General features: G+C 55.0%; 1 protein-coding gene across 2 annotated transcripts in view; it reads left to right on the top strand.

Moving 5' to 3' along the window:
• Positions 1 to 23,931, top strand: part of LOC309856856 (protein Shroom2-like) — a 130,828-nt gene extending 106,897 nt beyond the window's left edge. The window contains exons 6-10 of one of the 2 annotated variants that reach the window (XM_082718530.1): positions 3,873 to 4,508; positions 9,844 to 10,368; positions 11,540 to 11,714; positions 17,980 to 18,249; positions 21,126 to 23,931. In XM_082718530.1, coding sequence (XP_082574656.1) covers positions 3,873 to 4,508; positions 9,844 to 10,368; positions 11,540 to 11,714; positions 17,980 to 18,249; positions 21,126 to 21,392 — 1,873 coding nt within the window. In that variant the 3' untranslated portion in view covers positions 21,393 to 23,931. Of the gene's footprint in view, positions 1 to 3,872; positions 4,509 to 9,843; positions 10,369 to 11,539; positions 11,715 to 17,976; positions 18,250 to 21,125 lie in introns of both variants that reach the window. The other variant, XM_082718529.1, reaches the window with a different exon arrangement.
• Positions 23,932 to 24,778: the final 847 nt, after the last annotated feature.

Genomic DNA, 24,778 nt, shown 5'->3' with positions numbered 1-24,778 from the left:
AACAGAGCTGGATACTTGCTGGGCCTTCGCAGATTATAATCTCTAAATATACGTGTTTTCTGTGATTGGACACCAGCCCTACCTGAAGTCTGTGCTTGTACACTCAGTTTTGGATCATCTGTGAGTGGAATCTCTCTATGAATCCATTCTCCACTCAACTACAGAGGACATATCCATCTTCATTCTAAAGTGATTGCTTTCCCCATATGATGTTAGAATCACAAAGAGAGAGCCTATTTGGGATTGGTGCAGAGAGAAAAACTTTAGTGGAGACGTTACAATAAAGAAAGGACTGAATCGAAAATGATTTCAGGGCTCCTGTCATCCCGCAACATGATTCTCCAAGACAGAGTTGGAACAGGACGTAGGGAAACTGCTGTCCCCATCGTCACAGGCATATCTGTCTGCTCGACTGGCAGATCCTGTTTGCATGCTTGGAAACTGGGATAGGACAACCAGACAGCCTCTGACCTACAGGGGTTCACCATGGCTGAAGTTCTGTGCTCATCTGGCCTCTTTCAGGAAAGAGCGGATGGTGCCACCATTGCTGGGTGTTCATGCAGTGTGAGACGTTTCTAGAGCATTTCTGTGTGGTCCTTAGTGAATCAGTCAGTTGATTGGTTGATGACCTCTCTGGCGCTCCCAGCGTTCCCACGCCTTGCCCGTCATCTTTCCCCACATCGTTTGGCCTTTGTGGGGTGCTGTGTGGACAGAAGACCTTTCTGCCTGTGCTTCCTCGAGGTGATACGTGTCTGTTGGGATTTCCATGGGGGGCGGGAAGATGAGCAGGACGCCGGGGATTCCTTCAGGAGACTTGGACTTGTGCGGTGAGCGTCCCGTGCGTGCGCAGCCTTGGTTTGTCTGCTTCCCTGGTGGCGTTGTTGTTCTTCAGACAGCCTGGCTGGTTATGTTCTGCACAGATACAGGGCAGACAAGCTGTGTTTTGTTTTGTTTTAACATTTTATTCATTTATTTATTTGAGGGAGAGAGAAGGAGTGAGAGCACAAGCCCAGTGAGAGCAGAGACTGAACAGCAGTCACTGGAGAGTGAGACCTGTCCCGTGCTGGGGGCGACCAGGAGCCAAGGGCCTGTGTGATGGGGAGCAGAAAACTGGGACCCAGACGGACAAATCCAGGGCTGCCACAGGACTCGTCATGAGCAGGTGGAGTCTGGAAGTAAAGCGGCTTCCTCTCCAATACAGAAACGGCATTTAGACGTGGGCCTGGCCCTCTCCATACCCAGATCAAAACTGCCAATGTGAGAGCAGTGGGGGGTGGGGGGGGATTTCCAGAGCATTTGCTGTGTATGTGTGTCTGGATGCGTATATCCACTATCTTTTTCTTTTTGGCCCTTTGGTCCTTTCTGCCCTGTCACTGGGGGTGTGGGCCACTGAGCAGCGTTCACCATGGCCTTTCCTCGGGCGTTTCTCTCCCAAGAGAAAGGATGGCGCGGGCAGGGTCCAGCCCCGGAGCGGGCGGCAGGGCTTGGGGAGTCTGCGGTGCGTGGAGCCCGCTGGGCCTCCCCCGTCCTGGACCCACGGGAGCAGTGTTCCCCTTCGTAACGTGTCATTAGCATGTTCTGTATGACAGAGAGCTACCGACACTGCACGTGAATTCCTGGGACGCTAAAATGCAGCTGCCTTTTCAGTGTGCCTTTGGATGGCTTGATGCACTGCTCTGGGAATATCCGGGAGCAAAAGTCTTTGATGCTTTTGCTGACGGATCCTTCAGACATCCTTATTTTCTTTATCTGTGGCTCTTACTATCACCATTGACTTTATACTTGAAGTGAGAGCCCAGCAAAGGATGCCCCACAAGGGAGACAGAAGGGAGCCCGTGGGACCTCGTGCCTGACAGAAGCCGGGACACAGCCCTTGGGCACGCTCTGTGCAGCCGATCTTTCACTCTGAGTCCTTATTTCCACATCTGCGAGTTCTCTTGTGTTTCTGCGAAGACCTCTATAGAGAACCCACACTACAGATAACATATATTGATAACATGTTAAATGTGAATCCACATGCACTTGTTAAATGTTAATTTATATTTTAAATGTGAATCCACATGCACCTAGAATCTGGAAAGCACTTAGATTTAAGCAATACATTGTAGCTAAATTGTGTGTGTCTGTGAGCACCAGCTGCTTTCCTGCAGGTCTGCGGATGCTGTATTTCAAGCATGTTAGTAGGAGAGGAGAAAAGATGCAAATGTGGCTCAGCTCTTTGAAACGAAATATTGGGGAGGCACTTGTGAATTGTCGTGAATTAAACGTTTTATGGTCTTCAGAGGCACAGTGGCTGGATGGCAGGGAGACCTAGGCATTGCGCCCCCAGGTCAGACCCCCTCGCACACACCTAAGCCATGAGTTGCACGTCTCACATTGCATTCTCAGTTCCACGGGGTTTAAAGTGTGATTCGGCAGCCAGACAGCTGCTCAACTCTGTTCTGCAAACATCCGTTGCTGTGTTCAAGTTATTTTGAAAACTTCTAGCTTCTTTTAGTGTATACCTGATCGTGTTTTTTTGTTTGTTTGTTTTTTGGTTTTTGTTTTTGTTTTTTTTCTGAAATAGCTAACTTCGGGAACTGGGTTAATATTTTAAACTCTTGTGCTTGGCTGTTTTGTCACCGTGTGTCTTCTAAACTGAGGCGTTATGTTCGCTTCTTGCCCACAGACATCAGTGCTGCCCTGTCTCTCTCTGGGCCCTGCTGGGACTTCAGTTCCTGTGCCCTCTTCCAGATACGGAGAGCCTCTAGCTTCTAGGTGGGGCAGGGTCTGGCTGTGTCCCCCGCAGCGCAGGGTTGGGGGGCTGGCCCCGCTGGTGGACCATGGGAAGCAGGAGGGAATTGGGCATGGTGTGGGTTTCTACTTCTCCCGAGGACATGGTCAGAGGGATGTGCGCAGGACACTAGACTTGCAGGACGGCAGCCGTGGGTGGGGATGGTTGGGACGTCTGTAACACTCAGGCCAGGCATCCTGTCCCAGGGGGCCAGCTCACTCCTGGGTCCCAAGGCGGGCACTGGAATGAGGTGCCTGCCCAGCGTGTCAGGGGAAAGCCTTATCTGACTGTTACCTAGGAGGTTCCGTCTCGCCTGGGCGCTGGTGCTCTGTCTCCTGGTTCTCCCATTGCTGCTCTTCTTAGTGTTTCCTTTAACAGCACAGTTGTCTCCTCAGTGCAAAACTGCTCTTCCCTAAACTGGAGATCCCATCAGAGGCTCACTTTGTGACTCCAGTCAAAAGAAACCATGTGTTGGCAAAGATGCGCCCCTGCTTTGTTTCGGGCTTGGTCGTTGTTAGCCCATGAGAGTTGGCTACAGCACAGATGCGTGCCAGGGAAGCCTGCGGTGGGAGTGTTGGGGGGCGTCTTTCTGTGGGGGGGGTGCACATACTAAACACACATATACGTGCCCAGAAAGTGAAGATAGAACTGGAAACAGATCACAGGATGGAAACATCAGTGAGCTGCTTGCAGTGCCCAAAAGTCTGTGTTTTTCTCGTTTTTAGTAACACATGACTGATTTTAAAAGGTTTTTTTTAAAGGTTATTATTAATAAATGGATTTGTGGCTCATGTTTGAAAGTTCTAGCCCTTTGTATGTGGCAGTTTCCCAAAGTAAGCCACATAAAAATACTGTTGTGACACAAAATAAGGATTTCTGAGTATAGCTGTAGGAGAATTTTCATCAACGTAGTTTTTTAAAACGTTTGAATAATTTTTTTGCCCCAGAATGCAACTTGTGTGTGCACATGTACGGGAAAACGTACACGGATTTAACTCCTTCAGACAGTTTAAGATTATGCAGATCTGGGTTTTAGTCTCATTTGGAGAGAAGATGTTACTTATAATCATTTGCTCACTTTTATACTTTCTCCCTCTAGACAAGCAGATGCCCAGTGTCCAGAGGTTGGTTCGGCAGCACAGCAGGACCCTCCGGAGCCGTCCCAGGAGGCCCGCTGCCGAGCGGGGACCCTACCTCGAGATTACAGATACCCAGAAGAAACACTCGGCCCAGGACCACACGTGCCGGACACCCCTTCCGCCCTGCACACTTGGGGGCAGGACCCAAGGCCCGTGAACACCGCAGCGCTCCCCAAGAAGCCAGCCCCACAGAGGCCGCCACCACCCAAACGTGAACCCAGGCAACTCAAGGGCCTGGCCGGTGGCCTGCCTGGGGCCGCTCACCTAGGTGCCCCCAGCCGGCCCCTTGCCCCGCCATCCCCGGAGGCCCTGGAGGCGTGTGTGGACCGTCTGTCCCTGTCCCACAGCCCGTGTCCCTTGGTGGAGAAGCTGAGCAGTGTGCAGCCGGAAGACGGTGTGAGGGCGGCCAGCGAGCACGGCGGGCGGCATGTAGACGAGCACGCAGCCTGTCCGAAGCGTGAGGCCCCGCTCCCTTCCAGGTTCCGGCCCCTGCCAACGTCCGCCATGGAGACTTCTCGCTCCCCTTCTCCTCAGTTCGCGCCCCAGAAGCTGACCGACAAACCGCCCCTGCTGATCCAGGACGAGAATTGCGCAAGGTACTGTTCTGGGACGGTGGGCCTGTGCTCTTCCCTTTCCTGGGCTCCCGCTGGAGGCTGCCGGCGCATCTCCCCTGGGTGCTGATGCCGGGGGCCCTGCTTTGGCTCCTCATGTGGGATTTTCAGTTGCTCCTGGGGACTGACGCCATGGGGAGAATGCACAGCTGCAGTGGTCAGTTGAATCTTGAACTTGGTGGGGGGACTGTCCTGTTCCGCAGGAGCGAGGGGTATGTGGCGGAGGTGGGAGACCGTCCCCTGCCCCTTTCACCCAAGGTGGGTGTGGATGTGTGCCTTTCGCACGGGCAGCTGCGCGTCAGGCCTTTGTTTTCCCTAAGCACCTGTTTGTAATCAGAATCCGGTTTAAACTAAGCAGGAGACCTTCAGGAGAAATTGGTGTATTTCATAATGTCCAGTGTTTCCACGCTGTTTTTCCTTTTTCTTTTAAGATTTTCTTTATTTGGAGAGAGCAGGCACAGGGTAGGGAGGGGCAAAGAGAGAGGCAGGGAGAGAGAGGCCAGAGCAGAGTCTGTGCTGATTATGGAGCCCGATGTGGGGCTTGATCCCAGGACCCTGACATAGTGACCTGAGCCACAGCCTCAGAGTCGGCCACTTAACTGACTATACCCCGGAGGCGCCCCTCCACATTGATTTTTCCTGTATCTTACGTGAAGAGCCCACCTGCTGTACACCTGTCGTGACAGCAGAGGAAGTGTTTGTCACGGTGCACGGAGCTGCGGTGAGAATTTCAGGCGTGGGGTTGTCCGCCGTGCTCACTGAGACGTCAGCGGATGTCAGGCCGGGGACATGTGGACAAGTCCAGAGCATGGGCTGTTTCCTTTCTCCCTCCTCTCTGAGGGCCTGTGAAGAGCTGAGAACTGGCCAAAGTGGAGAATTTTCCTCTTCTCTAGAGCAGTGGCCCTCAATCTGGGGGAGGGCCAGTTTGTCCCCAGGGCACATCGAGCTGTGTCGGGAGATGTTTTGGGTGTCCCTGCTGAAGAGGGAGGGTTGCTCCTGGCATCTCATGAGCAGATGTGAGGGGTGCTTCTCCACATCCCCAGGTCCGTCCCACAGCCAGGAGTGCTCACGGTGTCCCCAACCGTCTCGCACTGTCGCCAGCAGTCACCTGTGGTGGTGCGCACGTCCGTTAGTGAGAAATAAAATAAATTCCACATGTCACTTGGAGCCCTGTACGGCTGGTGGCACAGAATGCATCCGTTTCCACCGTCCCCAGAAAGGTCTGGGGGATCTTCCTGCTCTGAAGTCTCAAGCTCACTCTGTCTTTCTTTCTTTTTCTTTCTTCCCTTTTTTCTGTAACTTCAAAACCTCTCTGCAGAGAGCACATTCCCGGTATCATCCTGTGTCTCCGAGTGTGGCAGTGTTCCCACAGCTGCATTTTGGGGCCATCGCTGTGCTGTGTGTCCTTCACAAGGTGGATATCACGGAAGTAGCCTTGCAGCGGCAGGTGACACTGTGTGTTGTGAAAGGAAGGAAAGGCAGTGCGGTGCTCTGCGGTGGGGCCAGTGTGTGCTGCTGCTGCTGCTGCTGCTGCTGCTGCTGCAAGCCAGCCGGCCTCGGCCCCCATCGGCCCCCCTCCCTGCAGGGCTAGTGGGAGCAGCACAGGCTCCTCCCACAGACACAGCCACAGCTCCACGGTGCTCTTGACCTGTGTTCGCTCTGGAAGGAGGCAGTAGCTTTCATTTTTTTCTTCCCTGAAGCAGGTGTTGATTTTGCTCCTTGCATTTTCCCTGTGAGCTTAAGAAGAATTTCAATAAGTGGTGACGGTATTATTGAAGATCCTGGTCAAGGGGAAAAGGGGTCTTTGGGGACCCACATTACTGAGTTTTCCATCTACTGTCTCATTGGGGCCAGAAAAGGTTGTCTTGGGCCCACATCTCTTGTTGTACCAGTGCTCATAGAGAGCTGAACTCTGGTCGCTGTCAGGACCCATACACCCAAATATGTCCTTTCTGTTTCGGTAAGTGCAATGAGGCAGGGGTGCCCGTGTGGCCTCTGGAAGTTGCTATCGAGGGAGTCGCTTGAAGGATCCTGAATTATGTTCCCCACAGTGTGTGTTGTGGGTCAGTCCTGGTATGCACATGTGCAGTCCCAGGGACCAAGGAGACAAAGGAGAAGCCAGAGCCCAGGGTTGGCGTCCACAGTCCGCTACTGGCGGCGGGTCCGCAAGGAAAGCGTGCCGCAGCGGGGCTGGCCACGCTGCCTGTTGCTGGAGCTCGGCCCAGGGCTGCTGTCCTTATCCGGCCCTCTGCAGACTCGGGGTTCCAGAGCTTGAGCCGCTCCCCTCCGCTCCCTCCGTGTCCGGTGTCTCCCTTCTTCCGGTATTCCCCGGTCCCGCGTGTGCGTGTGCCGGCTGCCCGCCGGGGCGCTCGCACCCATGCGCCTGCTCAGCAGGTGCCCGTGGCCGGTGCGGGGCTGCAGCCGAGGGCATTGTGCAGCGTCACTGCCCCGGGGGTTTCAGAACAGGCGCTCGTGCTCCCCCCGAAAACGCATCAACTCCTGTCCTCAAGCTAGGTAGCTTACTTTCAAATCTTTAGAAGTTCTTGGTAGGTTTTTTGTTTTTAACTACAAAGTGGAGATGCCGGCCAGCAGCCTCTTGGGTCGTGGCCAGTAACAGACACATGGTCCCTCCTAGAAGCGTTCTCAGGGGAGTTTCTGGAGTTGTTTCGATTTGGGCACGTACAACCATGGAGTGCCGGGAGGCCTCCTTCGTGGCCACGTGCATAGCATCAGTGCACCCTGAGCCTCTGGGTGAGGGTCTCCCGAGTAGGTCCCGTAGCTCATCCCAGCCAGAGCGGTGTACAGCTGACGGGCTCCCATGGGCAGCGGACGTGAGCAGAGCTGCGTGGGGCGCTTGCTGTGGGGCCGGGCTCCCGTGGGCAGCCGGCGCTTTGAAAGGGGCCCCGGGACATAGAGCTGGAGAATGGCTCAACATACCCCACCTTCTCTGTCTCTCTGCTCTTGCCTTTTGATTGGGAATTGATGAGATCTGTTTGCATTAAGGTCTCATCTGCTGTGTGTTATCCTGACTTTGGAGTAAGATTTCATCAGGCTTGTTACATGTGGAGGTCTGGACAGTTTTCGTGAGGAGAGACCACGTATGGCTAGAAAACACCAGGAAGAGATGCTTTGCTGGGAAGTAATAGGTCAATGTGCGAAGGACATGTTCTCATTGTGTTCTTTTTTACTGTCTTCCTGCCCTGGAAATCCAGTTTCTCTACAAGTCGGGGAAGATATTAATAGAGGCCAACTTAGCAGTCAGTAGGAAGGCAGCGCCTGGCTGGTTAAGTCGGGAGAGCATGGGACTCTTGATCTCTCCGGGTCATGAGTTCAAGCCCCACCTGGGGTGTAGCGCTGACTTTTAAAAAAAAAATTTTTTTTTTCAGGAATAGGTGGGTCTAGGTTTCTAAGTATGGAATTAAAGGAATGAAGAGGGGAAGTGGGGTTCTTGTCTCTCTGTCTTTGCCTGGATAAGATGCCAGAAGCTTCCTTCTGCAGTTCAGCACATTTAAACAGTATTTTCCACAGAGCCAGTGTCTTTTTTTTTTTTTATTTTAATATTTTAATATTTTTATTTATTTATTTGACAGACCGAGATCACAAGTAGGCAGAGAGGCAGGCAGAGAGAGAGAGAGGAGGAAGCAGGCTCTCCGTGGAGCAGACAGCCCGATGCGGGGCTCGATCCCAGGACCCTGGGATCATGACCTGAGCCGAAGGCAGAGGCTTTAACCCACTGAGCCACCCAGGCGCCCGAGCCAGTGTCTTTTAAAATTTATTCACAAAGAGGGCATTGGGGGCGACTGTACATGAATACCTAGGTAAAACATCTAAGAATTTCTACTTAGAGGAGAGAAGAGAATACAAAATTATTTTAGCCCATACACTGTAGTAAACAGGGAAAAAAATACTATGTTCCCAGCCACCAGTCAGAAGGTGAAAAAAAGGACTGACTTTAGAGCACTGGAATGATCCTTGTGCTACACAAAATTCAGTCCATCAGGGTCATATTGTAGATGTGATCTTGGCCCGCTAAGTTAGAAACAAGTGTGAAACTTAGGTTTTGTGATTTTGACTTGGGTTTTCCTTCCATTGTGGGCACCAGCAGATGGCTCTCTTTCTCCAATATGTCCTTTAAAAACAGTTGAAACAGGTTTGTCCCTGTGGCCCTGGTCCACAGGGTCCCTGGGTGTGGTCCAGTGAGGTGTAGCTGAGGGCACCATGTGGCATTCGGGGAGCCCGGCATGAAGGCCCGTCGCACTGACCCATTCTGTGTTCTCTCCCTTCGGCGTGGGGGCCCCCATAGCTCCTTTTGCTGCAAAACCTTCTTTATTAATCTTTTTCTTTTTTCCTTTTTTTTTTTTTTAAGATTTTTATTTATTTATTTATTTGACAGACAGAGATCACAAGGAAGCAGAGAGGCAGGGAGAGAGAGAAAGTAGAAGAAACACTCTCCCCACTGACAGAGAGCCCGATGTGGGGCTCAATCCCAGGACCTTGAGATCATGACCTGAGCTGAAGGCAGAGGCTTAACCCACTGAGCCACCCAGGCGCCCCATTTTTTTTTTTTAAGAGAGAATGTACGGGCAGAGGAGAGAGAGGGAGAGAGAAAATGTTAAGCAGGCTCCACACCCAGTGCAGAACTCAGTGCAGGGCTCGGTCTCGCAACCCTGATGTCCTGCCCTGAGCCGAATCAAGAGACACTTAACCAACTGAGCCACCCAGGTGCCCCCGCCTTTTTTTTTTAATTTTTAATTTTTTTTGCCCCCCCCTTTCTTTTTTTAAAGTAAGCTGTACATCTAATAGGGAGCCCAGTGTGGGACTTGAACTCACAACCCTGAGCCCGGGGGGAGGCTCACGCTAGGGCCGGCGGCGGCGGGCACTCAGTGTCCGCTCCACACGTAGCCGCCCCGTCAGGAAGTCTGCCCACGGGCCCCGCTTGGAGGCTGCCAGGGAAGGCTGCTTGTCGCGGGCTGCCCCGCCCACGGAAGACGCACCTGCACGGGGCTAGCGGATGGCGATGACCAGCCGCGAAGAGAGGTTCGCCACCTGCCTCAGTGAGTCCGCCCCGACTCCAGTGTCGGGAGGTGTGTGCGTGATTGGAAAGTGGAAGGTGCCCAGACACTTGGGGTCAGGAAACGGGACCTCCGCAGCCTCCACTCCCAGCCCTGGGTCGGGGGATCCCAGAGGCTCCCGTCCCTGCGGTGGCCGCATGTCCCCCAGCCGTCCGGGCAGGTGAGGGGCCCGCCGGTGTCGGCCCTGCGTAGCCATCTGTGCGGGGGCTCACCCAGTGTCGTCAGCTCGCGGCTCTTCTCTTTTCCAGGATCGAGCGGGTGGCGGACGGCAGCGGCACGGTGAAGAGGGTGCCCGTCAAGATCGTGCACTCGGAGAGCCGGCCCGAGAAGGAGAGCCGCCAGGGCCTGGCCCGCGCCGCCGAGCTGCCCGTGCTGCCCAGCGGGCTGGAGAAGGACCAGATCAAGACGCTCCGCACGTCCGAGCAGTCCTACTCGCGCTTCTGCCTCTACAGCCGGGAGGACGCTGAGCCCGAGCCCCCGCGCCCCAGCGCCCCCACACCTGGCGCCAAGGACAGCGGGGCCTCCCCCTCCGGCCTCAGCTACGTGAGAGCCAAAGAGAGGACGGCCGAGGACCTGAAGTCGGAGGAGCTGGCCCGGGAGATCGTGGGGAAGGACCGGTCCCTGGCCGAGATCCTGGACCCCGGTGTGAAGATGAGGACCACCATGGACCTCATGGAGGGCATCTTCCCCAAAGACGAGCACCTGCTGGAGGAAGCCCAGCAGCGCCGCAAGCTGCTGCCCAAAGTCCCGTCTCCAAGAGGCGCCGACGAGAAGTGAGTGCGGAAGCGGCGGGCTGCAGCAGGCCTCTTACCTCCCAGCTTCCGCCGTCTCCGCAGCTCCAGGCTGCAGGGGGCCGGGGCTGTCCCGTGCATCTGTTCTCGTGGTGGCCTTCCAGGGGCCCATTTTCAGAAGCACTGCCCCATGCTGCAGCCCACGTTGGCTGTTGGGTGACCCTTCCCGAAGAGCCCCGGAGGCCCGTCCCTGAGGATGGCAGCTGGGGGCCGGCGAAGCTGTGACACTACCACAGCTCCCGTGCATTCCTGGCTTCAGGCCTGCAGGCTTCGGGGTGACGTCCACAGGCTCCTCTCTGTGAGGACAGCGCCTCTGAGCTGGGATGCTGTCTTCCTCCAGGGGACAGTTAGCCATGTCCACAACGTGTTTACTTGTCACACCTGGGAGGTCCTGCCGGCACCCTGTGGGTGGAGACCAGGGAGGCTGTCCCCACCCTGCCCTGCCCAGGGCTCCCCCGTAGCAGAGAAGGCTCCACATGTCCGTCCTGAAGGCTCCGGATGGCCGCGGTGACAGAGGAGGCTTTGTGCTCCTGGTTACGGAGCGCGACGAGCGGGTGCGTTGCCTTGGCATTGGGACACTGTCCTTTGCAGCTGGCCTCATTTGCTGGCCGTCTGCATGGGCGTGTGCCGTCGCACCTGTCCTGCTGGTGTCCGCTATCTCCGGCAGCACCCTGCACAGACAGTAGCTGGGCGCTCCAAGGAAACGCAGGACAGAGGACAGAGCAGATTAGGAGGGCCCGAGCCGGGGGCTGGGACATGGCGGCACACAGAGAGGCGCAGGTTACACTGGGGACCTCGGGGCCCTGCTTACAGTTAGCTGCACGCACGTGCTCCCTGTAGAGCTCAGGCCCCCGGCCAGAACTCTCCCGCTGCTCCCTTCTCTCCTGCATGGAGATTTTTAGACATCCCTGCTTACTGGACTTTTCCCCTTTTTAAAAAAAGAGCATTGTGTAGGCTTGGAGCAGCCCTCTGGCGACATACTGTTTAGTTCTAATGTTGTTGCCTACTGCCGGCCCCCTTCAGCGGTCTCGTGCCGCTGGCCATGGTCCTTGTGTTGGCAGCACCGTTTGCTTGTCACAGAGCAGACCGTGGGCTGGCGGGGGGCGTCTGGCGTGGAGTCACAGCCAACTGAAGTTCTGACCTTGTTCCCCAGGAGAGAGGAGCCGGGTGTGCCCGCGGCCATGTCCCTAGCCACCAACTCCACCTACTACAGCACGTCGGCCCCCAAGGCAGAGCTGCTGATTAAGATGAAGGACCTACAGGAGCAGCAGCAGGAGCCGGAAGACGACTCAGGGAGTGACGTGGACCACGATCTGGCCGTGAAGAAGGTAGGAGAGCCCATCGTCAGTGACCGTGTGGCATGGGCCCTGCGCCACGTGTGCACGGCTGTGTGTGGTCCGTTTCTGTGCGGGATGGTGACATCTGGGGCAATAGTATGAAGCCCTTCCTGGCTAAGTTAGTCTTGTCTAAAATTCCTCACAGTTTCTTTACCATTTTTTTTAAAGATTTTATTTATTTATTTAGAGCAGGAGAGAGAAGAGGGGTAGTGGGGGAAGCAGACTCCCCAGTACGCAGGGAGCTGGATGCAGGATTTGGTCCTGGGACTCTGGGATCATGACTTGAGCCAAAGGCAGATGTGTAACTCGCTGAGCCGCTCAGGAGCCCCCTTCACCATCTTACATAGTAAGATGCAAAGTCATATTAAGTGGGTACCACTCTCAGTGAAAGTTCAGTGGATGCGTCTCTTCTCTCCCATTTGAAATCTAAGGACTTGGAGCTCCTGGGGAGCTCATTCAGTTCAGCATCTGCATGTGGCTCAGGTCATGATCCCAGGGTTCTGAGATCGAGTCCCGCATCAGGCACGTTAGTCAGTGGGAGGTCTGCCTCTCCCTCTGCTGCTCTCCCTCCTTGTGCATTCTGTCTCTTTCTCAAATAAATAAAATCTTTTAAAAATAATAAGTAAAAATAGTATCTAGGGACCTCACTCTGTGAGCTGCAGTAAGTCACACGTACTGTTGGAATATCAAATTCTAGAGCCTTCACCAGCAGATCATAATCCCAGCAGTAGGTGTCAAGTGCTTTGTCAAGCCAAAAAGCACGGCTTGTTAACTCAAAGAACCCCTCCGGCACTTGGGGATACAACCATAGACGAAACAGAACGGAGTCCCGCCTTGCCAGAGGGGGAGCTTACAATCAGCACAAAAACCCGAGTGTGGTCTGGGCTCAGCACACTCTCGGCTGCGGACCACACACGGCCCACCTCCTGCTTCGATAAGACCCGTTTCACAGAAACATGGCCACACGGATCTGTCGGGCTCTGCGCTCCACTGGCCTCCACACCACCCGGAGCCGCAGACGTGAGTGGTTGCCCCGACCGCGCGGCCTGTAGGGTCAGAGGTCTTCACTGTTGGGCGTGTTAGGGAAGGACTCTGGCGAGTCGTCACGTAGTACATTGGACAGTGAGAGAGTTCAGCAGGCTGGAGGGACGGAGCCAACAAAGGAATGCGGTTCCACAGGGGGCCCGAGGAGGTGAGGACTGGACAGTGACCCGGTGGTGTGTGAGGGAAAGCCGTGTGGACGTCTGCGTGCCCGGGGGGGGGGCGGGGGGAGGGCCCTGCCAGTGCTGAGTCCTGAGCAGGAGCCTCACGACATGTTGGAGAAGCAGCAGGGGCCAGCGGCGGGCGCTGTGTGGACGGGCAATGGAGGATTGGAGATGACGTGGACGTGAGGTTGGGGACGAGTGAGTGCCCATGAGGTCATGCTAGGGACAGAATTACTGCCGTCAGGGTCAGTGTCAGCACCACTGTATTAGCCTTCAATCTTCGTGATGTGTTGGCATGCCAGACCGGTGCCATCCAGGGGACGACCTGGGTTTTTGTTAGGAAGGCCTCCGCATTAAGGTGGGGGGAGTGCCAAAGGTCTGCCTCGGAGGAGACCATATGCTGTTTATTCCAGGGGCTGGGGCCTGTGTCAGTCATCGTAGGAAAAGAAAAGGAGGGGACCAGCATTCTGTGAATGTTTTCTCTATGCTTCCTGTTTTAGAAAAGAGCTTTCATTAAAAAAATTCCCACCCCCCCCTTTTTTTTTTTAACAAAAGTCTTTGCAAAAGGTTTTGCTGGAAGTCTGCTTGTATCATTAGTGGTTTAAAAATACCACTGGTCGATATAATAGATATATCGATATATCTATATTGATATAATAGATATATAATTTCAGATATAATAGAAAAAATATCACGGTCCGCGCACAAAAGAGAATTACTTTCAGTTTGAGAAACGGTCGCTTTTTGGTTCATCAAGTTGAGGGAAATGAAAAATAAGCATTTTGGTCCTGTGCCTTTTAGAGGCCCTGTATCAGGCTTAGGGTTGCATTTTCTGTTGTTGTTTTTAAATAAAGAATCAAAAATGTTTTTCCTGCTCCTAAAACTAGAGAAAAATATACACTCTGCCCAATTCTGATTCAGTCCTGGTGCTGGAGGTGGAGGACAGTGTGGTCCACGACATGCCCTGGGGTGCTGCACGGCACGTTGTGTCCTACTCCCCTCGTTGCTGTGGCGCTTTCTCGTTTTGCTCTTGGGAGGTGCGAGGCACTAGGGCACCCCCTTCCCACAGGTGGCTGCTTCGGGATTGAGGTACATCCCTGTGGGGCTCCTGGGTGACTCAGTCAGTTGAGCATCTGCCTTTGGCTCAGGTCATGATCCCAGGGTCCTGAGATCGAGCCCCGCATCAGGCTCCCTCCTAGCAGAGAGCCTGCTTCTCCCTCTGCCCCTCTGTCCTACTCATGCTTTCACTGGCTGTCTCTCTCAAAAGAAGAAATAAAAAATAATTTTAAAAAAGCGAGAGAGAGGAATCCCTGTGAACTTGCCTCCTGACGGCCTGCCCCGCCCCACGCAGCCCCCCCACCCCGCCGGGACTGAACTCTGAGGCGGGTCGATCTGTTGGGTTTGGTGTGCACCTGCCAGGTGGTTCCACCCTGAACGACCGGTACTAGAAATCACAGTTCTGTGCAGCGTTGCAGCTCAGGAATCCTGCTTTTCGGCTTGAGCCAAGAAGGCCAGCTGCTGCCCTGTCTTTGCAGCTCCTTGCAGCATCCGCACATACACTGTGTCCCCTGGTTTGGCGGCGCGGTTCTGCCCACGGGAGGGGAGGAGGAGAGTGCTGTGCGCGCGTGCCTGATGGGCCACGACAGTAGAACAGCAAGACTCCGAGTCCCCCGTGTGCCACACATCGCCGCAGGGACCTTGGCTGCCAGGATCACAGCATCACTGTGTGCTCCCAGAACCGAGTGCCAGAGCGGGGGACCCCGCGTTTTAGGGGAAGACTAGGACACAAGCAGGAGAGAGCGGAAGGCCCCACGCAGGCAGGCAGGGGAGAACTCCGGTGTCCGGCTGGAAGCATTATTCCATCGAGGCTAATAAATACATGTTTGTCCCTGGGGCGGCTGAGGCTGACTGCTCCGAGGGTGCCCTGGTTGACTCGCGGGGTTCTTCAGAACCACACAAACCCACGGGTCAACGTCGAGACTCTCTGAGGGCTTTTCGCTGAACGCAAGAGGTGGGTACATGCCCAGAGAGAAAAGGCCTCATTTTTCCACGGAGTGGGACCAAGTTAGGTGTCTGGGGCCATCCGAATAGAGGTAAGAGGCAGCGTTGCCCCTGCTGTGAGCCCCGGGGACTGGACTGGCCTCCGCCGTGTCGCTCTCCCAGGCTCCCTGAGTGCCGTGGGCTGCGGAACATGAGCCGAGGGGCTGGTGTGAGGCTCGACGGCTGGTGCGGCCGGTGAGGCCCACCGCACCCGGGCTGGTGCTGAGTGAGTGGTTCCCGTGCTGCCTGCGCCAGGCCTCGTCCAAGGTCTTTGAAAGTCGGTGTCTGTGCTTTTAGTGGCCCTTTAAGGAGGAAGGGGAGGGTGTTTCTAATAAAACCTTATGCAAGACATATGAAGGAATCAAAGGAATTTGGGCTCCTTCCAGAATGCCCAGTTTCACGTTAGCTCAGCTGGTACTGCAGGTTTGAAGGCACGTTCTCTTGCGTCGGCATGCGGTCTGCGGTATGATAATTGCTGAAGAATAGTGACAGTGGAGGACCACGGGTCGCAGCAGCCGGGCCTCCTCATACACACACGGCCCTCTGCATTTCCCGAGGTGTTCATTCCGGTTCGCACTGGCTTCAGGCAAGAATTTGGAAAGTTTTCCTTCCCCATAATCCCCATAATTTATTCTGTGCTTTTCCCTCAAGTCATGGATATCTGCCAAAAAGCCATCTTAGCTGTGGGATTCCAGGTCCACGTAAAGCACGTCCCCAGATAGCGAGGTGCGCGGAGACGCAAGCCTGGGGCCCGCTCAGATGCCCACACTCGGAGCATTGACCATGTGTAGACACGTATGCTTTTAACTGCCCAAGGGACGAAAATGCCTTAGCATCGTGGGCAGCTCTGACGAAAGGCTGTGGCTTTCGCATCCGGGCGCTTATTTTTATCCATGTGTGTGGACTTTTCCCACCGGCACAGTCATCGGGACCGGCGCTTTGGGCCTGCCTGTCGTGTGTTCAGTCGGGTGGCTTCTCACCGCGCACCCCGGGTGTCGCTGACACCTGCTGAGTGTGGGCCACCCCAGGGGGCTGCCGACGGCCGCGTCATGCGCAGGGAATTCACTCGGCCTTCAGTCGGCCCTCCTGGCCAGGGTGCCTGTCCCTTTGGAGCCGTGGACGTGGGGCTGCAGAGACTTCTCTCCCGCATTCTGCAGGCTCCTTCGGGGGTCACAGTTGGTAAAAGGCCCCAGGACGAGGGGCAGCAGCTCAGGTGACTTCCACACGTGTGCTTTGTACACATAGTGTCGCTTATGACAGCAGAGTGAGCTAAAAATCCTAAGTGGACTTGACTGTTCAGATGATACTGTCTTCACTTGGGTTCATGCCCTTGACCGCTGCGTTGGTTCTCAGACTCTATCGGGGTCAGCCAGCGTCGTGCTGGCGGCACGGTGGCTCTCAGAACTCACCAGGTTCGGCTCTTGGTGGACCTGGTGGCAGAGAGATGCCCGTGATCATCACAAAGTGGTTTTTCCCAGTCAGGGCTCCTGAAGAGCCATCCCTGGGATTCTCCCCAGGTGGGGCAGGAAGCGGATCACGTTTGCCGCTCACGGCGGACCATGGGGTGCATCACCTTGGGAGGGCATAGATAAAAACACGTAGATGTTTTTATGTTTGTCGTTTACAAAATAATCATGTAAAGGGAAGTGGGAGAGCAGCATGGAGGGTTGGTGTTGAAGGGTCTGAGCTTCAGTTGGGCCACACAAGAAAGTTGTGGCGATGGCCGCCCAAGCACATGGACGTACTTCGGGCCACAGAGCGGCACGCTTCAAAATGGGTAAAACAGGGCGCCTGGGTGGCTCAGTGGGTTAGGCCGCTGCCTTCGGCTCGGGTCATGATCTTAGGGTCCTGGGATTGAGTCCCACGTCGGGCTCTCTGCTCAGCAGGGAGTCTGCTTCCATCTCTCTCTCTCTCTCTCTCTGCCTGCCTCTCCATCTACTTGTGATCTCTCTCTATCAAATAAATAAATAAAATCTTAAAAAAAAAACTGTTACAAAATGGGTAAAACAGCCAATTGCGTTATGTGGATTTCACCATATGAAAAAAAATGAGTAATTTGCACTTTGGTCATATTCAACTCAGGTGTCTCTCAAGGACTTTGCATTTTACTGACAGCCGTTTATTTGTTTTAACTTTAAATTGCTCATTCCGTGTAGAACATATTTTTTTTTAAAGAGTCTTTTTCTTTTTTTCTAAGATTTTTTATTTATTTCACAGACAGAGAGATCACAAGTAGGCAGAGAGGCAGGCAGAGAGAGAGGAGGAAGCAGGCTCCCTGCTGGACAGAGAGCCCTATGCGGGGCTCAATCCCAGGACCCTGAGATCATGACCTGAGCCGAAGGCAGAGGCTTTAACCCACTGAGCCACCCAGGTGCCCCTAGAGCATACTTTTTAATCATGCAGCTTAGTTCTGGGCGTGAGACTCGGTAGCTTCTGCACATGCAAGTCTTTAAATTGGAAAATTCCGGGGACGCCTGAGTGGGTCTGTCAGTGAAGCATCTGCCTTCAGCTCAGATCATGATCCCAGGGTCCTGGGATTGAGCCCTGCATCACGCTCCCTGCTCCGTGGGGAATCTGCTTCTCTCCCTCTCTTTCTCTCACATAAAGAAAAGAAGTCTTTAAAAATAAATAAATGAATTGGAAAGTTCCAAAGTATAAAGCACAGAGTGTCACGTGGGCCCCGAGAGTGCTGGCAGAGGTAAAGGGTGAAACGAGGGAACCTTGAGGAGCCCCGGGGGGCCGCCTGCCGTGTGTCTCCGAGGACACCCAGAGATGAGAGCAGGTAGTTCGTTTCAGTTCTCAGTGAACTGCCAGGAATGTCACCAGGAGCTGTCACTCGTCTCCTGGCCTCATAAATCCTCTCTCGTTTGATGCAAAATGAACTCTTACTGAGTTCGGCTGAATTCCACTCAGGCCGCTTAGGTGAGACCACGGACTGCCACCGTGGCTGGAGGGGCTGGGCCAGGACCACCCTGGTGAGCGCTCGCACGCCACCCCTGTCCCCACAGCAGGAGCTCATCGAGAGCATCAGCCGCAAGCTGCAGGTGCTGCGGGAGGCCCGGGAGAGCCTGCTGGAGGACATCCAGGCCAACAGTGCACTTGGGGACGAGGTGGAAGCCATTGCCAAAGACGTCTGCAAACCCAACGAGTTTGACAAGTTCCGGATGTTCATCGGGGACCTGGACAAAGTGGTGAACCTCCTGCTGTCGCTGTCCGGCCGCCTGGCCCGCGTGGAAAATGCCCTCAATAATTTGGACGACAGCACTTCTCCTGGTGACAGGGTAGGTGCAGCGTGTCTGAGCTGGACATTGGGGGGCCCGTGGGCAGGTCGTGTGTGGGGTGCCAGGAGTTCCCGCCGGGAAGCCTCACGCAGTTCCTAGGCAGCGCGCCCGGGGCTCTCCATCTCCTTCCGTAGAAATGCCACGGACAGGTGCTGCCAGGGCGCACGGGGCCTTGAGCACCGCTGTCGCTGGGCGGCAGGGCTGCCGTGCTGTTGGGGAAGGACTGTGGCAACTGTGGCTTCTTTGTGGCGCCTTTCCATTCGCTTCCAGGGATCTTTCCTGATCACGGTCTTTCCCTTGGACATTATCTTTTCCACTTGACCACGCGGAAGTGGAGCTCAGCAGCTCTGACAAGTTACAAGCACTCGGTGGTCATGGAATTCGCTGTCGTTGCTGCTTTTAACGGGAGTGAACACGGCAGTCTGGAAAGAGCCAGCGGCCTTGCCTGCCTTTCCTCCCTTTCTCGAGGTGTGCAGCTTGGAGCATGTCTGTTAGTGGGTTTCTGTGTGTTTCTGACATGCAAGACACAGGAAGTCATGTCTGCTTTGCTGCCTTTCCTTCCTGGGTCAAATACCAGTAAAACATTGAGTTTGATTTTTTGGTAGGTCCTCAGATGGTCATCTTGAATATTGATAAGATGCCTTAACTTCTCTGAAAGAGAAGCAGAAGAGGCAGCCCTCTCCCTTACTGCCCGTGAGAGGGTGTCGGCCACGTAAATCTTCCTGAGTGTGGCTTTCAGACTTGTAGCTCTGGGCCTCGCTGAGTGCTTAGTAACCACCATTTGAACGTGCTATAGGAGCATTTAAACAACTGAGACCCTTGGGTGGTGTTCAGATTCCGTGTTTCTGTCTTGCCCATCTTCTCCAGGTCTATCTAGAAACAGGAAAATAACATAAATAGGAAACAGATTTATTTGTATGTAATTGCAATGTTCTCAGGTATTGATTTGAGGGAAAAGGTAATGTGGTCTTTGCAGCTCAGCCCATTTTAATCCATCTTTCCCTCTCTGTGTGTGCAACAGAGACTTCATATAGAATTCAGGGATGATAGAGGTGCCTGGGGGTTTCAGTGGGTTAAGCCTCTGCCTTCGGCTCAGGTCATGATCCCGGGGTCCTGGGATCGAGCCCGGAGTCGGGCTCCCTGCTCAGTGGGGATTCTGCTTCCCCCTCTGCCTCTGCCTCTGCTTGTGCTGTCTCAAATGAATAAAAAAAAGTCTTCTTTAGAAAAGTTGAGTAGGGCACCTGGGTGGCTCAGTGGGTTAAAGCCTCTGCCTTCGGCTCAGGTCATGATCCCAGGGTCCTGGGATTGAGGCCCGCATCAGGCTCTCTGCTTGGCTGGGAGCCTGCTTCCTCCTCTCTCTCTGCCTGCTTCTCTACCTACTTGTGACCTCCGTCTATCAAATAAATAAATAAAATTTTAAAAAGTTGAGCAGATGCTAGAAAGAGTCATAGCACTAAGGACCATGGCCATGGTCCTCCCGGATACCGGGCTCTATAGGGAGCGTGCATCAGCAGCCCTCACTGCGTCGCGGGGGTCTTCTGAACGCGGGGTCTCATTGGCCCGGCCAGGTGCGGTGCAGTGCTCCAGTGCCCAGCAACACCGCCAGCGGAGGAGAGTCTGTCAGGCAGCCACAGCTTGGGGAAGCCAAGGTTCTCAGACACGGGTATGGTCACCATTTAGAAGACATGGAGGGAGGTTTTACAAGTCTCCCTCCATCTTTGCAGTTAGAAATTGAATACGTGGGTCGATGCAAACACGTCGGGTCCTCCCCCGAAATCTCTGCAGCTTCCTGTCACCGGTCAGCCCAGATGGCATTAACAGCCCAAGCGGACTTCTAGAACTGGTTGACATCTGTTTCCTTTGCATTGGGACCGATTGCTTTGCCTCCCCTCCTTCCATGAAAACTCCCCGAACATTAGTTTGACGTGGAGATGGAGGTGTCCCACAGGAGTGGGCGGGAGGCCCTGCACGGAGTGGGGTCCGGGCTGCGTCCCAGTGTTGTCCCTGTGCCTGGGCATTTTGCAAAGCGCTGCCATGTCCCAGACGCTCGTGCGCAGCTGTCGGGAACGGTCCGTGGCCAAGACGCAAAGTGGCGGAATACCGTAGGGGCTGTCCTGGTGGCCACGTGATAGTCACACCGGGGAGTTGAATCCCCGCCTCTCTCGTTGGCCTTCAGAGACACTGCGGAATGTGCTCGGCGCTTCCCTTCTTAGTTTTCATTAATCTCGAAGGGGGTCGGGTTGGTTCGTGTGTGTTTCATAAGCAGAGAGTGACTGTGAGGGCCATGTTTTGGGAACGGGGTTGTCTGTGCCCCCCAGGGAGTGTCCCCTGTCGCCCTGTCTCTTCTGCCTGCCCTCACTCCCTCACCGCATCCTTCGGCAAGTTTGCACAGAGGCTCCTCCTGCCAGAAGCGGGCAGGCTCCTGCTCTGGGAGTTCTTAAGAATCTCTTCCTTTCGCCGACTTCCCCATAGTCTTGTCACAGAGAGGCCTGCGGCCCACCTGGCATCCCTAAGTCCGTCACAGCTCTCGAGCGTCTCGGAATTCTGTAGTTGCCGGTGTCTGGACCGCTCTTCTCGTCCCGGCTGTTTCTCTGAGCCATTCAAGGCCACGGCCCGTGGGAAGAAGTGGAAGCGGGACAGGCCTGGGGGTGCTTACAGGCGGGCGGGGCCTGGGGCCCGCCGTGGCCTCCCAGCGCGTTGGCCCCCGTCCCGCGGATCCCAGTCTCCAGCCCCCAGCCTGTGTGTCCCAGCCCCTGTGTGATCTGCGGTCGCTGTCTTGGCTGTCCCAGCCCCCCACTCGCCGGCACCGTCGGGCTGTCGGCCGGAGCCCTGCTCTCGCCCCGCTCCTCAGCGGGCTTGTTTCTCTCTCTCCGCAGCAGTCACTGCTCGAGAAGCAGCGGGTGCTCATCCAGCAGCACGAGGACGCCAAGGAGCTGAAGGAGAACCTGGACCGCCGGGAGCGCGTCGTGCTCGACATCCTGGCCGGCTACCTGAGCGAGGAGAGCCTGGCCGACTACGAGCACTTCGTGAAGATGAAGTCGGCTCTCATCATCGAGCAGCGCGAGCTGGAGGACAAGATACGCCTGGGCGAGGAGCAGCTGCAGGGCCTGTGCGACAGCCTCCAGCCCGAAAGAGCCAAATGAGGGGAGCCCCCCCGGCGGAGGACGGAAGCTGGCGCCGGGCGCCCCGTGCCCGAGGAGGCGCGTAGGAACCCCAGCCTGGCTCTGTCTCCTGGAGCGCAAATCCTCCGGTAGCAAAACGGCTGTTAGGAAAGCAATAACTCTGTGTGTGTTTGCGATGGTCTATTTAATATTTTGGTTCCCCTTTTGAGAGCGCCACAGAATGTCTCCCCGTTAGCCATCTTTCCTTTGCAAGTCACGGTCGTGGCGGAGGGCGACTTGGTGCAGTCCGGAGTGTGGGCTCCCGCTGTGTGGTGCATGCAAGGGGTTGTTTCCACAGGTGGGTCTGCCCTTCCTCTCACCTTCCCGTCCTGAAGCAGCCGCTCGGGAAGCCAGCCGAGCGAGCCCGTGAGGTGCATGAGAGGGGAGACCCTGGCGCACGTCTTGTCCTGTGATTCATCCAAAGCATGGGCTGCCACGTGTCCTTCTTCGTTGGTCTGGTGGTGTGGACCATTCATTGTCCTCCTTCCTTGTCCCCCAGCAAAAACTGTGATGATCTGTGATGGTCATACATTCACATTTTGGAAAGGTGAATCATTTCCAAGTGGTTAAAAACCAACCGTGGAACAAGTCACCGACGTGTTGGGTTCACTCATTCTGAAATCGCCACTTCGAGAAATAACGTGCATGCTGTAAAACACAGGCACAGAGCAGATAGTTTCAGTCCTGGTAGCCCGGTTCAAGGGGTGTTTCCTTGCAAAGAGAAATTACTCAGTTCATAGTATGTCCCGTAGTGTGATGTGCTTGCTAGAAGTCTGTTTCCTGAGACCGGGAGATTATTTCTAAAGTTCCTTTGTCCCCAGAATGCTTACTTTGTGTGCACTGGGTCATTGACTATAATTGGCTTCTTGTCCCCTTTTGCCTCTTTAAATCCACGACCATCCCGTGTGAGGGTTCCGTTCCATTTACGTGTAAGAACCTTTTCTCGAGGGCCTTTCAGAGGCCGTATGGACTCTACAAGCCCTAAACCTGACCTTTGGCCACAGATTCTATAGGTTCTGTGCCCTTTTCATTAGTTGAAATGACAAGGTCCTAACGAGAGTCTGTTCACTCAAAAAACACTGTCGTGCTGTCCGTTTCCGGTGGAGAAGTCACAGACTAGGAGAAAAGATTTGCCGGTCACGTCTGTGACAAGGGATCTGGACCTGGACCTGGACCGTGCAGAGAACTTTCAGAGCTCCACAGCAAGAGAGCACACAGCCCCAGTAGCACGTGGGCAAGAGACTTAACTTGGCGCTCCACCGAACAGGGCACAGGTATGCGTGGCAAACCGGCACATGGGGCGACGTCCGCCCGCCGACAGCTTGGTTGTCACCGGTGTTTTATCCGCGTCGCTGCCGACCCAGTGTGCTGCTTCCCAGACGCTCCTCTGATTCGGTGCCTGGTAAATGGCAGGGGAAGCTCACGATGACTTCATGTTGGGGGCATATCCACATACTTGTCTGATAAAGGGATCATCTGGATCCTCGCTTCCCCGTGTCGCCGTGAAAGTTTTCCGACAGGTGGGGGGGCGTCCCTTTGTCAGCAGAGTGTTCCCTTCCCGAAACACACGTGCACACGAGTGTCTTAACTGACCGATGTCTGTACTTCCTGCGCCGGGGGGTGAGCTGTACTCCTGAGCCACGGCACGGACGTGTGCGCCCCCGCACGGAGGGGCCAGACCAGCAGGCTTCAGTCACGCGGGCAGTAAACACTCTTCCTGGCTACCCCGCCATGCCAGAGAGACAATTGCCTCTTCACAAGTGGTCATTCCTGTCGAATTAAGCTATGTCTGACGTGAAGAATGCCCATTCTGCCAATGAAGTGTCCTCCTGGCCTCCTGGTGTAGTCCCTGCTGTGAAAACTGGTCCCTTCAGAAAAGGTGAGGCCGGCTGTCCCCGGACCTCCGTCACTCTCCCCCACGGGGACAACCACAGTAATTTGACTGTATTTTGCTTTTAATTTACACAAAGCTTTTATCTGTGATCCTTTCCCCTCAAACACAGTATTGTGAACCATTTTGATGATAAATATGTAAAATGTGAATAATGGAATTTATGTGTCTGTGTCCAGCCTTTTGAGGTCTCTGGAGGACGTTCTCTGATACGTAGCAATATGGAACGCTCCACTGCGCTTTCAGCAAAGCACATGTCATCGTTACGGTCCTGTGCCCTTCCCGTTGGCCTCTTAAACGTCTGGTTAGCAGGGGCCCAAAGAGTCCAGTGAGTCGGTGGACGTAACTTTGTAAATACCATGTTACTGCATACAAGAACAACCTGGTGCTAACGTTCTGCCCTTGGCGTTTGTAGGTGGTGGCTGACTCCTCCCCCCGCCATAGCTCGGCTCTGCAATGCCCTGTACTTCGGGATTTCAGTCAGGGCCGCTGCCCGTGGCTTTTATCCTGCTTCCACTGTGGAGAATGTGTACGTACTTCATGCTCGACACTCACCACCTCTGAACACATCATCCTGCTTGACTTTAACAAAATAAATGGTGTCTTGGAGTGAATGGAGCATGTCTCCGATTTACCTGTGTGACGTCTTTTGTAAGTAACCAGACCGTCCTCCCCTTAGGTCAGATTCTCCGGGCTGGGGATATGTTGCCATGTGCCAGTCTAGCCCAGGCTCATCCGTTTGCAGTCAGGACAAAGCCGGGGACCCGGGCTGGATCAGTTAGCTGTTGCCGCCGTGATGCTGTGTAACAAGCAGCTGTGAAAATTCATTGTGTGTATATGCCTCTCTGGAGCTCATGAATTCGTAGATCCTGATGCCCTCTGCTCCGCGTGTCTGGCATCGTGCTCCTGGGACCGGCAGTCTGGTCTGGGAACGTCCAGGGCAGGTGCGTGAGAGAACCAGCGTGGTCGCAAAGCTGTTTTCCCACGTACCTGGTTCTGTCACGCCTGTGTACCTTCCGCTGTCGAAGCGAGTCCCCCAGCTGAACGCGGGGGCGGGGGAGGGGGGTCTGTCCCCTTGCTTGGGCGGGAGGAACTGTGAAGTCAAGTGCCAGAGGGTGGGTACAGGGTGTGACGAATCACCGCTGGCCTCCATCTCCCACACCAGCGTCCTGGACCCAGAAGTCAGGTTCCCCGAGCAAGGCCCCCTCTGCCGCTCCCTAGCCTGGCGGCCATGGGCAAAGCACTTAGCCTCTCCGAGCCTCCAAGGGTTGCCCTCTGGAACTGGGGAAGGGCTGCGAAGCTCAGCCGAGCTCACATGCTGAGACGTCGGGCCGGTTCCGGAGAGCGCTCTGGCAGTGCGGCTCTGGTGTCCCGCATCCTGTCCGCACCCAGGGGGGCGCGCCTCCCCGGAGCGGACCTGCCGGAGCCATCCGGGAGCGGTGCGCTTCCTCTGCTTCGGAGGATCAGAAAGGTTCTG

This window comes from Mustela nivalis, assembly GCF_964662115.1.
Source record: "Mustela nivalis genome assembly, chromosome: Y".
Taxonomy (NCBI): domain Eukaryota; kingdom Metazoa; phylum Chordata; class Mammalia; order Carnivora; family Mustelidae; genus Mustela; species Mustela nivalis.
Note: the sequence above shows the minus strand (reverse complement) of the source record. Positions and strands in the feature narration are given on the sequence as shown.